The sequence below is a fragment of the Pantherophis guttatus genome, chromosome 2 (assembly GCF_059756535.1).
Source record: "Pantherophis guttatus breed Tessera chromosome 2, ASM5975653v1, whole genome shotgun sequence".
Taxonomy (NCBI): domain Eukaryota; kingdom Metazoa; phylum Chordata; class Lepidosauria; order Squamata; family Colubridae; genus Pantherophis; species Pantherophis guttatus.
This window is the reverse complement of record NC_142064.1, coordinates 105,402,785-105,417,708: the sequence shown is the minus strand read 5'-3', so window position 1 is coordinate 105,417,708 and position 14,924 is coordinate 105,402,785. Positions and strand designations below refer to the sequence as shown.

The 14,924-nt window shown below is 43.9% G+C and overlaps 1 protein-coding gene across 1 annotated transcript in view; it reads right to left on the bottom strand.

Moving 5' to 3' along the window:
- HGD (homogentisate 1,2-dioxygenase) overlaps positions 1-14,811 on the bottom strand; it is a 46,023-nt gene extending 31,212 nt beyond the window's left edge. The window contains exons 1-3 of the mRNA XM_087888365.1: positions 14,335-14,811; positions 1,821-1,892; positions 219-307 (exon numbers count right to left, since the gene is read on the bottom strand). Of these exons, the coding sequence (XP_087744491.1) occupies positions 219-307; positions 1,821-1,892; positions 14,335-14,370 (197 nt within the window). The 5' untranslated portion in view covers positions 14,371-14,811. The remainder of the gene's footprint in view (positions 1-218; positions 308-1,820; positions 1,893-14,334) is intronic.
- Between the last annotated feature and the right edge of the window lie 113 nt (positions 14,812-14,924).

Below are 14,924 nucleotides of genomic sequence, written 5' to 3'. Positions count from 1 at the left end.
CCTGGGTCTCCATGCTTCTAGTCCAGTACCTTAATGGCTTACATTTTGTTCTGATGGCTAAGCCTATCACTAATATAGGCATTTTATTTATTTGTCACATTTCTATGCTGCCCAACTCCCTGGCATAAATAAGCCAAAGTGCCTTTCTGTTTGAAAGAATATTTCAGTGGATTCTATGGACAATATAACGATGCTATTTCTCCTAAATTCACACATACCTTCTCCTATTGGAGGACCGCGGACAGGTAAAAGCTGAACCTGAGAGCTGTTCAGCATACAGACCATATGGGCAGACCTGAGGATTATTCTAAATAAATAGAAATAATTAATTAGAATTTTTTTCTTTAATATGCAATTACATAAAAATTATACTCCTCCTGGATTCAACTGAGAGTGATGACATATTTATGTCATATTTTGATAGATTCCACAAGAACACTTTGCATTTTCTTTCATAGGATACTTCTGAATTTCCAGTACAGAGCAGTAGGTCCTGTAAACCTATTCAAGGATACAACTGTAAAAATGCAGTTTCTATCCTGAGGTTTATGAACAAGGATATATGAGCCAGTCTGGCTCTATCTAGTTGAACATTACCCAATTTTGCTTCTGTTGTAAATAACAAATATAACTTTAGACAGTTATTGACAGTCATGCTTTTGGAGAGTATCTTTGAACTTAGATATGAAAAATGACTGGCAGAAGCTAACTATACTCAGGACAAGAGTAGCTACCTTAAAAGTTTGTTTTACAAGAAGAAGGGAAAGATTTGAATTTAGACTGAGGACTGAGTTCTCTGCAAGAGGCAAATGACTTCACAGGTTGAACTTTGAGCCAGGCTAAGATTCGATATTGGGATAAAACTCAAATATTAGAAATCCAAATCTTTGGTCAAGACAGAAGTGCCTCTCCCGTGCCAAGGTGCTGAGATGACAAACGGTATTTGACGTAGGTACAGAATTGTAAAAGGGCAAACTGACCCTAACCAGATACATTCTGTTGTTTAATGTTTATTGTACCCCAAATGTCATGTAGATTTCAGAGAGAAAATACTGTTTCCCTTACTGTCCTCTTTACTGCTTGTGAGGCGTCTTTTAGCCTCTTATCTCCTTTTGTTATGTCTTGAGCTCCGGAGCTGAAAACCTGAGCCTGTGGGAACAGGGCTGTTATGTCTTTCCTAGAGATAGATTAAAGGGTAGCTTCTACGTGTGAAATGCATCACTCTCTGTAATAATTTTGCCTTTAAACTGTATAAATACATGGCCAGAAGAAGCCATCGGCGTTCAGACCCTTAGCTGTCTTTGGACTGTTTGAACCTTGCGCAAATAAACTCTTTCCTGCATTGAAGAGCTTGCCCAGTCCGTTATTTTGTCTACAACAACTTGAAGGAAGTTCCTTCTGATGGGCAAAATCATGGAAACAACTTCAAGTACAAAGAAGTCAGTAGAAAGTCTCTTCACCTTCTCAAGCAAGGTTGTCTAGGTAAGATGAGCTCCCTGGTAAAGGGAATGTAGGGACTGAAAATGCTGTTCTCATCGCCAGGTAACTTTCCTTTTATAGAATTACTTTGTTAGAAACAAAAGAGGTAACCCCATTTTTAAAATTGATGACTCACTGTGTTTCACACAAAAACCATTATCATACAGAAATACATTCTTCTAGTTATGTTGGCACTTTGGAGGGCCCCTCCTTTGTTTGCCTATCCCTCACATGTAGTTTTATTCATAGAGTGACGTCTCTTAAATCTTGCCTTCTCAAAAGGCTAGGCTGAACAATTCTCTGGTCTTTTGGTTAAATCCATTTCCCAATATTTTAAATACCTGTCCTTCTGGTAAAGCTCCAGGGCAGCGTGGATCTTCAGAGCTGAATTCATTACCAAATCCTGACATGTACTGCAAAACAAAAGGACATGTTATGCGAAGAAATATTTCCTACCTTGTTGAAAAATTATAGTTTTGCTTTTTTAGATTTATCATTAGATGGGCATGTCAGCTTCAGTTACAAATTGGATTCTAGATTTCGGAATTCAATTTCTCTTGCGGTCATTTGATCTGTGCTGGAGGAAATGGAAAGAAACTATTTGTCAGCCTCAGCTTTTGCCTGCTTCAGCTGCCATAAGAAACGGGGGAGGGATTAGTTATAGGACGAGGGGTGGGGAGATGCAAGATTTGTTTTTTCCTTGTAGGATGTGTCTTCATGAGAAACGAAAGTGATTCTTCAAAGGGGACGGCTGACCAACTGCCCTATATTCCTGATGAATGACGCTGCCAGACGTGATGCCACCTGACCTTTGGAAGACCTTTGGATTGGCTGATGATATATGGACAAGGGGGGGGAGATGCTTAGTAGATGCATTTCGCACGTTTTGCTTGCTTCCAGCTTTATTTATTTATTTATTTATTTATTTGTTTAAATTTCTATACCGCCCTTCTCCAAATAGGACTCAGGGCGGTGCACAGCCTAAGTAAAAACAAAGCATACAAAATTTAAAAAACAGTATTAAAATAATTAAATATTTACCTGGGTTGTTAATCATTTCATATTCAGTAAAAGTACCAAATTCTTCAAAACGCTTGAGTTTGGGTTTTTCTTTCCTGGATACTGAAGGAAGCATACCTGACATTAAGCTGGAAGTCACAACCAGTCATCCCGGACAAAAAACCGAGGGGACTGAAAATCCAAAGTATGTCAGATCGAGGGAGTGATGAAGAAGGGAAGATGGGGGCAGCGAGTTCAACCGCCCTCCAGTCGGAAAGAGAAACTGCAGAATGGTTGGAAAAACTCCGTTTGGAGCCGGAGGAAGCTAGATGGTCCAAAGAAGTGGGGAGACTGCCGGACTGGGGGGAGAACCCCCGGGGAGTGACGACTTCCAGACCCCGTAAAAAGGAGGCAGTGTGGATGCAACAGCAGAAGGAACGTCTCATGATAGACCAAGCCTTGCAGCTTATCCGTGATGTGGAAGAAAGCAGAAAAAAACGTGAGTCTTTTGAAATTCCTGTGGAGAAGGGGGAAGCAGACCCCAGGGGGGAGCCCGAAGAGACAGCCTGTGGGGGAGAGGAAGAGTTTGAGGAGGGAACATCCCAGGCTTCGGCAGCTCGAGGAAGAGATGCAGCCGGCCAGAGAACCCCAGCCCTGCAGGCCCCCCCCCGCAGACGTAAAAAGCCAAAAATCCCCCCCCTTCCTGGGAAGTTTGATGGGAATCCTAAAGCCTTGGGATTTTTCCTGACCCAAGTGTGGAACCACATGCAGGATTGGGGGGAGGACTACGAAACAGAGGCGGCTAAAGTCAGAAGCATTGCGAATGCCCTAGAGGGAGTAGCGGCTGAGTGGATGGTGGTTCTCCACAATAACAACTCCCTCTTGCTGAGAAATTACAACCAGTTCATGAGGGCCCTTAGAAGGCGTTTTGAAGACCATTTAGCTGAACGAAAGGCGAGACTCAGAATGAAGAGCATTCAGCAGGGCCGGAGGCCGGTGGCAGAGTATATCCAAGAGTTTCGTGAACTGGCACCCTATATGACAGGCTGGTCAGAAATGGCTCTTTTGGAGAGTTTCAAAGATGGATTGAATGAAGAGATATATCGAGACTGCAGGAGCATGGGGGTCCCTGATGATTTGGATAGATGGTACATAGTAGCTGAGGATGTGGAGATCGAGCTGAAACGGAGCGAACTCCGAGGAAGGCGGATGGGGGACCAGTCATCCTCTTTCTACCGTAAGGGGGCGGCCAAGATGACTGGCGGGAAGACCGAATTCAAACCCAAGTCAAAGCCCTTCACCTGTTTCAAATGTGGGAAGGAGGGTCACCGGGCGGCCGAATGTTTCTCCAAACCACCGCCAAAAGCCACCGGGGCCAGCCAAAAGAAAGGCGATAAAATACCTGCCAAAACCCGCGGCACCGCCCTGAAAGGAGAAGTTGTTGAGTTCACTCCCCGGAACCAGGGTGAGTTGGGAACTCCGACCAACGATGACGACAGCGAGACGGACTCCGACTCCGACACCGACGAACGGGTGAGTCACACGGAAGAACCCTTACTCATTCCCGTAGAAGTAAGGGTGCCCTCCACAGGAACTCACGCGCAATTGTTAGCCCTGTTGGACTCGGGGTGCACTAGGTGCATAATTAGCCCCAAAGTAGTGGAGGAAATGGGACTGAGACTGAAAATTTTAAAAAGACCCATTGCATTTTGTCAATTAGACGGGTCGATTGCAGGAGGAGGCCCAGCTAATTTTATGACCGAACCCCTTGAACTGCAGTTGGGGAATCATGTAGAGAAGCTCAGCTTTATTGTAGCACCTGGCATGGAAAGACCCCTCATTCTAGGACTGCCCTGGCTTCGTAAATGGAATCCACGAGTAAATTGGAAAACGGGGGTCCTGCGCATCCGTACGGCAGAACCAACTCCGGAAAAGGAAGCCCCCCCCCAAGGGATGACATAAGGCCAGAAAGGGTGGCAGTAGCCATTAACTATATTGAGGGAGAAGAAAAAATTCCTAAAGAATATTGGGACCTCAAGGAAGTGTTTAGCGAAAAAGCATCAGATGCCCTGCCTCCCCACAGGGCCACTGACTGCACCATTGAAATACTCCCTGGGGTGAAGCTTCCCAAACCAAAAATTTACCTCATGACACTTCGAGAGTTGGGGGAATTGCGGAATTTTATCGATAAAAACTTAGAACGGGGATTCATCGAACGAGCCAAACCCAAGGTGGCAGCGCCAGTAATGTTCCGCGAAAAGAAAGATGGATCCTTCAGATTAGTAGTTGATTATAGAAACATGAACGCCATTTGCGTAGAAAATGTCTATCCCCTCCCACTCATGAAGGACATGTTAGCCCATTTAGGGAAGGGAAAAATCTTTACCAAACTTGATTTAAGCGAGGCATACTACCGAGTGAGAATAAAAGAGGGAGATGAATGGAAGACAGCATTTAATTGCCCATTGGGATGTTTCCAGTTTAGAGTACTCCCTTTTGGACTACAGGGGGCCCCGGCTGTATTCATGCAGTTGATCAACGAAGTGTTGCATGAGCACCTATATAAGGGGGTGTTGGTCTATTTGGACGATATTCTAATTTATTCTGACAACATGGCCGACCATGTAAGACTGGTTCGAGCGGTCTTGAATAAACTCAGAGCAGCTGAACTCTACGCCAAACTTTCTAAATGTGAGTTCCACCAAGACAAAATTGACTATCTTGGATATCGTATATCACATGATGGAATAGAGATGGACCCGGAAAAGGTCTGGGCAGTGATGGAATGGGCCGCACCACGCACCCGTAAACAATTACAGAGTTTCTTAGGGTTTGCAAATTTTTATAGACAATTTATCCCCTCTTTCGCGAAAATCGCACTGCCAATTACAGATTTGCTAAAAACCAAAGGGGAAGTAAAACCCAAACCCTCGAAACCACTAGAATGGACTATGGACTGTCAAGCTGCTTTCGAGAAACTGAAACGACTGTTTGCAGCTGAACCGGTACTCAAACACCCCGACATGGAACAACCTTTTGTAGTACAAGCTGATGCTAGCGACGTCGCTGTAGGAGCAATACTCTTGCAAAAGAATGAGAACGGGATATTGCAGCCTTGTGCTTACACGTCCCGTAAACTATCAGACACGGAAAGGAGATGGGCCATATGGGAGAAAGAAGCGTTTGCAGTTAGATGGGCGCTGTTAACATGGAGACAATTTTTAGAACGGGCAAAACACCCTTTCAAGGTGTGGACTGATCATAAGAATCTAGAAGCATTAAAAACACCATGCAAACTATCACCAAAACAGGCTCGCTGGGCCCAACACTTCAAGCATTTCAATTTCACTTTACGGTACCTTCCTGGTGGGAAAAATTTCATGGCGGACGCACTTTCCAGATTGCCACAGTACAACAGCATCAAGAAGGAAGTGGTTCAACCAATGATCCCATTGACACAATTAGCAACACCTGTCACTACCAGAGCTCAGCGTAAAGCCGAACCAGAACTCTCGGGAGATTTACTTGAAAAATTGCGAGAAGCTCTAAAAACCGACGAGTGGTTTAAGAATCACTCAAATGAATGCACACTTCGTGACGGACTAGCTTGGGTTGGATCGAAATTGTATGTTCCAGCAACTTTAAGGACAATCGTATTAACATATGCTCATGATGCTAAGGCCGCAGGACACTTTGCGTTTGTCAAGACTCTGCATCTTGTTAAGAGACAATTTTGGTGGCCTGCACTTAAAAAGGACATAGAGGCATATGTGGCTAGCTGTCCAGTATGTGCCTCGGCTAAGAGACCTCCAGGAAAATCCCCTGGATTGTTGCAAAGTGTGGCTAGACCAAACGCCCCATGGAAGGAAATATCTATGGATTTTATTGTGGATTTACCAGATAGTGAGGGCTGCACTGTCATTTGGGTAGTAACTGATTTGTTTTCCAAACAAGTACATTTCATCCCTTGCTCAAAGATCCCTTCAGCAAAAACCCTCGCAAAACTGTTTATTAGGCAAATTTACTGACTACATGGATCTCCGAAAAGAATAATTTCTGACAGTGGGGTGCAATTTACTTCCAGTTTCTGGAAGGAGTTTTTGAAATTGATAGGTTCAGCACAGGGGTTAAGTTCCAGTCACCACCCTCAGACAAATGGGGCCTGTGAAAGAACCAATGGGGTACTCAAGCAATACCTGAGGTGTTACGTAAATTACCAGCAAGACAATTGGGTAGACTTGTTACCATTTGCAGAAGTGGCATATAACAATTCTGTACACAGTAGCACCGGATTCACCCCTTTTAAGGTCGCATCGGGCCAGGATTTTGTACCCATTCCCGAGTTACCACAAGATGATCCTCAAAATCCTTCCTTCATGGATTGGATTGAACAGCTAAAGAGCACATGGGCAGTGACTCGGAAGGCATTGGATGAGGCACACCGGGCTCATAAGGCCCAAGCCGATAAGAAAAGGTCCCCAGCTCACAAGTATAAAGTGGGTGATAAAGTCTATTTGTCTACCAAATACTTACAGACTACCCAGAAGTCCAAAAAGCTGGGGCCTAAGTATGTGGGACCATTTAGTGTGATTAGATTGATTAATCCAGTAACAGTTGAATTGGAATTGCCAAAAACCTTGAGACGAATACATCCTGTATTCCATGTTAGTTTATTGAAACCTGAACACTCATCTCCTTTAAGGGCTGATCAAAGCACCCCTCCAGTTCCCATTCTCATAGAGGGGGAGCAACATTTTGAAGTTAAAGAAATTTTTGACTCGAGAAAACACCATGGTAAAGTCCAATATCTGATTGCCTGGAAACATTTCCCTTTATCGCAGGCTGAATGGGTGAATAAACGAGATGTCCGAGCTCCCAAGAAAGTACAGCAATTCTATACCAAATACCCAGATAAACCATAATTATTATATATATTCTGTTTCTCTCTCTTTTCTTTCCTTTTACTTAGGAATAACGTCTCTTCTGCAAGGGGGGCCGAATGTCAGCCTCAGCTTTTGCCTGCTTCAGCTGCCATAAGAAACGGGGGAGGGATTAGTTATAGGACGAGGGGGGGGAGATGCTTAGTAGATTTGTTTTTTCCTTGTAGGATGTGTCTTCATGAGAAACGAAAGTGATTCTTCAAAGGGGACGGCTGACCAACTGCCCTATATTCCTGATGAATGACGCTGCCAGACGTGATGCCACCTGACCTTTGGAAGACCTTTGGATTGGCTGATGATATATGGACAAGGGGTGGGGGAGATGCTTAGTAGATGCATTTCGTGCGTTTTGCTCACTTCCAGCTTTACCTGGGTTGTTAATCATTTCATATTCAGTAAAAGTACCAAATTCTTCAAAATGCTTGAGTTTGGGGTTTTCTTTCCTGGATACTGAAGGAAGCATACCTGACACTATTTCTCTTATCCCAATACCATGGTGTGGGTTTTAATGGAATAACTTCATTCGCTTAAGCCCTACCTTGATGTCACATGGCTTGCAGGACAAGTGGATATTTGGAGCTGATCTCCACTCTGGTTTTTAATCATCTACATTATATTCATGATTTAATAAATCCTAATGTTATTTTTAAATCACTGAACTACCTCTAGAGTTAAAAGTGATACAGACTGTTGTCTATTTCTTAAGAAAGAATTCTATTTCTAGAAAAAGTTTAATGCCGCATGAGAGAGGAATATAGCCATCCTTGAATCTGATAAAGAAATGACTGCAGTCAAGAAGTCTGTGTGTTTAGCTGCAATTTTCATTCCTATTGTCTTCTGTTTTATTGATTCTACAGAGTTGCATAGCCTCTTCATTACAATTGATAAAGAGAAGGTTGGCTAATTTTCAGATTTTAAAAATCTAATTGGGAAATAACTTTCAGGCCACCTAAATACTTCGAAGAGGAAAATTTAAAACTGAGAAGACGCTTCCAACTTTTGGCACCACTATGCCCCAACGCTATCAAAGTACGTGAAGCAGTTCGACTTCCAGCAACAGCTGCAGCATGAGGGAGAATCGATCAGCGAGTACGTCGCTGCCCTGCGCAAGGCCGCAAACCAGTGCGAGTACAGAGACCTCGATGAGATGCTGCTAGAGCAACTAATCTGCGGAGTGAGAGATATTCGCTTGCAGAGGAGGTTGCTCGCAAAGACAAATCTCTCGCTAGACATCGCACTGGACGAGGCGAGGGCTCAAGAATCCTCATCCAAGGCAGCCGAGAGACTACAGGGGACGATGCAGAGCAGAACGGCACAGAAGTCTGCCCCGGTTCACCAGGAAACCGTTGGAACGGGGAGCGAGGGAGAGTCAGATGAAGAGGTCTGCAGGACCGAGCAGTACCCGCAGGACCGGTGAGGTCAGCGAGATGCCTGTGCGAGTTGTGGGGGACCCCATCCATGCCAGACCTGCAAGTTCCGAGACGCCATTTGCCGGCAATGCGAGCAGAAGGGGCACATCGCCAGAATCTGCAGAGCCAAGCAGAACCCCCATTACAAGCCGCGGAGCAACGCTAGCCAATCAGAGGGAGCGCAGCGAACGAGAACCAATCCGAAGGGCGGCTGCAGGAAGAGTGTGAAATCTGAGGATCTCGAGGCCTGCACCATCAGAATTGGCCGGACCTGCACATCTCCCAGGGAGAAGACCTATACGATGGTCGACATCGAGGGGCAGGAGTGCGTAATAGAGATCGACACCGGATCCCCAATTACCATCATGTCCTGGGACAAGCTAAAGAAGGCCGTCCCCAGCATCCAGAAATGGCAACTGTGGCACCAGCGGCTGGGACTGCGCGATTACCAGGGGAACCGCATCCCTGTGGAAGGAATCCTTCAAGTGCATGATCGCAGTCCCTTCCGTGGAATTCTTGGGGTACCGGGTAGACGGAACCGGCATACACCCCACCGAAAGCAAGATTAGGGCGATTCGAGAGGCTCCCACCCCCAAAGATAAGGCGGAACTACAAGCGTTCCTGGGACTATTGAACTTTTACACAATTTTTCTAAGGGACAAGGCAACGGTAGCGGAGCCCCTGCACAGACTGTTGGCCAAAAAGTCCAAATGGGTTTGGGGGAAGGCTGAAGCTACCGCGTTTGCTGCTGTAAAGAAACTCGGCCGAGAGTTTCCTAATCTAGTACAATTCTACGCTTCCCTTAGTGCTAGTCTGTGACACGTCTCCTTTTGGCGTGGGGGCCGTCCTGAGCCATAGACTACCAAATGGTCTAGAGGCACCCATCGCCTACTACTCCTGGACTCTTTCAAGCACCAAAGGAACTACAGTCAACTTGACAAAGAGGCCCTGGCAGCTGTCTCAGGAGTCAAGAAGTTCCATGAATACCTGTTCGGCAGAGACTTCGAACTCATCACAGACCATCGCCCCCTTCTGGGTCTCATCACAGGGGACCGACCCACCCCGGCAGCCCCATCTCCCAGGATGACACGCTGGCATCTTCCTGGCAGCATACTCCTATTGCCTGGTACATCGACCAGGGGTGAGCATGGGCAACGCCGACGTCCTCAGTCGTTGCCCATTACCGGACAGGATAGAGGACCCCACACCCGGAGTTCCAGTCCTGTTGATTGACGTCTTGGACTCGGGGCCCATCACTTCAGCAGAGGTGGCGAGGGCCTCAACCAGAGACCACATGATTAGGAAAATCACGAGTTGGGTCATGAGGGGGTGGCCGGAAAAGACTGAGGGCGGGGAATTCAAACACTTCGCTAACAAAAAGGGCGGGCAAGGGTGTTGTCTTTTGTGGGGCAATCGGGTTATTGTTCCCTTGTGCCTAAGGGAAAAAGTTTTAAATCTATTGCATGAGGGACACCCCGGGATTGTGAGGATGAAGGGGTTAGCTAGGAGTTATGTATGGTGGCCCCTAATGGATAAAGACATCACTGAGTGAGTGGGGAAGTGCCAACCCTGCCAGGAGTCTAGGCCAGACCCCCCCACAGCACCGGTTAGGGAATGGGAATGGCCCCAGGGTCCGTGGTCTAGGATCCAGATAGACTTCGCTGGCCCATTCCATGGGCAGGTATTTATGGTCATCGTGGACGCTTTCTCGAAGTGGGTTGGAGATCAGACTCATGAAAACCACTACCACCGACACCGTCATTAGGGAGCTAAGGCAGTTGTTCGCCACCCATGGCCTACCGGACACCTTAGTCTCAGATAACGGGCCCCAGTTCACGGCCACGCAGTTTGAGGGGTACCTAGAGAGTTGGGGATCAGATATGTGCCATCCACTCCATTTCATCCGGCTAGCAATGGATTGTCAGAGAGATTTGTGAGAACGGCTAAGGAAGCCATCTCAGGCCTAGGTCCCGGGGACTGGCAGGAGAGGATAGATAAATTCTTAATGGCCCAACACGCCACACCATGCACCGCCATAGGCAGGAGCCCGGCAGAACTTCTGATGGGGAGAAAGCTCCGAGGAGTCCTACACAGGCTACACCCCAGTTATTCCCCTGACAACTTCTGAGGGGCGGAGAAAAGACTTAGGGAGTTCACAATAGGAACGCCAGTATTTGCTAGGAATTACGGGAATGGGCCCCTCTGGGAAACCGGGACAATCACGGAGGTAACTGGGCCCAAGTCATATAGAGTAGACATGGGAGATGGGAGGATTTGGTGCCGACACATTGATCAGTTACGGAAGCGTTTGGCCGCCGACACAGAAGACATCTTCGACGATGTCTTCGCTCCCTAGCTACCAACAGAACTCTCGACCTAACTCAAACCCGAGTCTAGCGGAGGACGTAGCTGTTGGCCCCGAGATCCAGCACCCCCCCATTGTGGAAGATCGACCAGCCGCAGAAGTCGCCGCCCATAACGAATTCTCGGAGGTTCCATTGGCGGAGCAGGGAGAAACAAGGAGTTCCTCCGACCTGCTCGACGCCACACCTCCGACTGAACTGCGCAGGTCAACTAGGGTGTGGACACGCCCTGGTCACTTGAGAGACTTTGTATGCTAATGTCCACCCGAAGTGACCTCTGGGAGGGGAGGAGTGTTATGTATGTAGATTTGGGCGGGCAGTTTGAATTAACTGACCATCAGCTGATTGGCTGACCACCACAGCTGCAAGGTATATAAAGGGAGCTGTTTCCCCTGGTCAGTTGCTGGGTTCTCACCCTACAATAAAGAAATGTTGTCACTCACTGCCTGGCTTGCTGCGTCCTCATTTACCCAACTTAACAGAAAGGTTTGGACTTATTTCGTTTGTGGCTAAGAAATGACCCTAAATTGATCCCTCTTTTTACCTTTCCCCCTAGTTCTGCCAATCCTTCTCCTATATTCATCCATTACTGAAAGGATGAAAACATGTCTTATCTTAAAGAAATGAAGAAAAACCTGACTGTAATATTTAGATTAATATCCTTTTGGCCTATCCATCCTATATTGAACCTCCCAGTCTTCCCTCCCAGCTACTACAACAATTACTACTGCTGAAGTCCCAGCATATATAATATATCCCTGTCTACTTAATCTGTTTACTAAACTGATGTCTGTTAAATGAAATTGTTTGCTGTGATTGAAAGTAAACTGATTTAAACAAATTGCTGTTGGAAATTAGTAAGATTTGGCTAGATATGCCTCATTTAAGCTGAGTATTGTACTGTGAGTTCTGGTCCTGCCTTAGACACAATGGCAGCTGGGTCACCTTGAACCAGTCACTTTCTCCCAACCCTGTGAAGAAGCCAGTGGCAAACCAATTCTGAAAAACCTTACTAAGAAAATTGCAGGAACTTGCCCAGGCAATCTCCAAGAATCACAATTGAATGGAACAACAAAAAATAGTATGAATATAACTAAAGTCCTGAAATGTATTTTGGGAACTTAATTCACTATTTTGAAATTTGGGAAAATACTTCCGTTGTTTTTCAATCAGAGCTTTTCAGTTGTCTGTTGATTCAAGCTTTTATCATAAAGAACTTTAATAAGTTGGATGTGATCAATTAATTTGTCTAAAATGAATTTTCCCCTGCTAATATTACCTAAAAAACAGGATTGCATTCAATACTCACTCACTCACTCACTCATTCACTCACTCACTCACTCACTCTATCATCTATCTATCATCTATCTATCTATCTATCTATCTATCTATCTATCTATCTATCTATCTATCTATCTATCTATCTATCATCTTCTATCCATTCATTCTATTTCTGTAGCTGCCCAACTCAATCAAACTGAGCAGATTGCAATTGTACATGAACATTATGGGAATTTTAACCTCGAAAACATTTAAGGCACTTTTTTCATTTGACAACCTGAGTGGAATGTGAAATGCATATTTTAGAATAATTAATAGTATTAGCTGATCATTTTCATAATACAGAGAGCTGTCAAAAATGTACAGCCTGGCAATGCCCTTAATTAAAACATTGTTTGATATGTAGATGTGGCCAGAGGCCTTAAAGAATTTAGAATAGAATAGAATAGAATAGAATAGAATAGAATAGAATAGAATAGAATAGAATAGAATAGAATAGAATAGAACAGAGTTGGAAGGGACCCTGGAGGTCTTCTAGTCCAACCTCCTGCCCAGGCAGGAAACCCTACACCACTTCAGACAAATGGTTATCCAACATCTTCTTTAAAATTTCCAGTGAACATTTAATATGTTTTCTACACAATAACCCAATAATGATTACTTTAAAAAAAAAAAAAAGTTCCTCCAATACATAATTAGATGTCCAAGATTATAAGAAGGCTTTAAGTAAAAAACTATGATATCTTGATTCATGAAAATCAATGGAGGGGCATTTTTATTGCTTCCATACCAGTAAAATTTTAATTTCAGAGAACTAGTGAAAAAGAAATGACACATAATATGTATCAACTGTATTCTTACCGATTAAAAGGATAGAAAGAAACTTTTCAGAGGGCCTTCAAATTAGGATTTTTCAAGTGAAGTGTAGGTAGGTTGAACCTGGTTAGACTGATGGATCACCAGTTCTAGAACTCTTTCAGAAACAATGAAAAAGCCATTCCTCCAGCTGCACTGATAAAATATGTGTGCAATTAATACATTTAGTTTGCTTGATGAGCTAGCTGAGACATAACTTTTCAACAATTTGTTAAAACATGAATTTTGTGGAATGGTCAGAATATATTTTCTCCCCTGACTTAATGAATCAGTTATCTCTTAGCTCTTTATAACTGATGAAATTTAACCTTCCAGATAGTTTTCTAAGGGACAGCTATTAACAGTTAATGGAATGAAGTTCTTATTCAAAATCCGTTTTATTGCATCAGACCCTCTTGGTGAAATGGTTTGGTTTCATTCATTTGGAAATTATTATGCAAAGCTGTTTTGGATTATCCTCAATATTAAGAAACTTATAAAAGCATGATACTGAGTAATGCTTGTTAAATATTCTTCTCATGTGTTTAACACATTTTATATAATTTTAAAATAGCTCTTTATAAAGGGGTGTTGTAATTCCTGTTTCCCAGCATTTTCTAGATTTAGATCTAGTTTTAAACATGTTAAAAATCTAACCGTACAGCAGTTAGATCTGCCACAATCTAAATTTGAAAAGGAATTAGAAAGAATGAAAATTTAAATATACAGCTTTAGGTGAAAAACTTCTTACTTCAAGTAAATGACCCCATGAACATCAGCAATCAAAGCTGTAGCAAACATCTGAGGCTGGTTTGTCTGCTCATAGAAAGCATTTGTATATGCAGCAAGGGTTCTCTATAAAAAAGTGATTTCACCAGTTCATCTCAAAAATGATGAAAGCATTCTAGAATTCTACTCTGTTCAGAAGTATGTTAATGAACGGGAATGAAGAAATTCTGAAATCTTTTAGTCAAAGCAACAGGATAGAGATTTTCACTGCTAACTTACCTTTAACTCTCTTGTTTCTTCCATGTTTCTTATCATTCCTGAGGATATTGCAAAAACTAAGTGTGTTTGGTCAAATCACTGCCAAAATGGTCTCCAAAATTATTTTCTTTAGCAGCAACTGGAGAAAGTTAAAATAGCACAATGGCAACCAAGCTATTCTGCAAGTGAGAAAGTCCAAGAGAGATTTCAAACTATTTACTCAGTGGAGCCTGGGTTTAATGAGAAACAGGCTTCTCTTCTGGAACCAGTGGAAGGATCTCTGCAAATCAACAACCAGGAAAAAGGGGGAGGAAAAAGCTGACTTGTTTTTGTAATTTTATTTCAAACAATGTTAGCAATGGAACTCAGACATGAGTAAGAAAAACAGCATTTCTATCCCTAAACCTTCAAAAATACACTAAGAACAAGGAGCAAAGAATATCTAAGTGGTGCAGAGTCTTATTGCTATTCATTCCCACTCCACAGGAAAATGAAACTAAAGAAATTATGTGTTTTTCCTTTATATTACGTACATTTGTCTCTAAGGCATTTGTGCCTTAGACTAGGTTGTGAGGGAGAGTGGAACTGGAAAGACATTAAAGCCTCCTTTA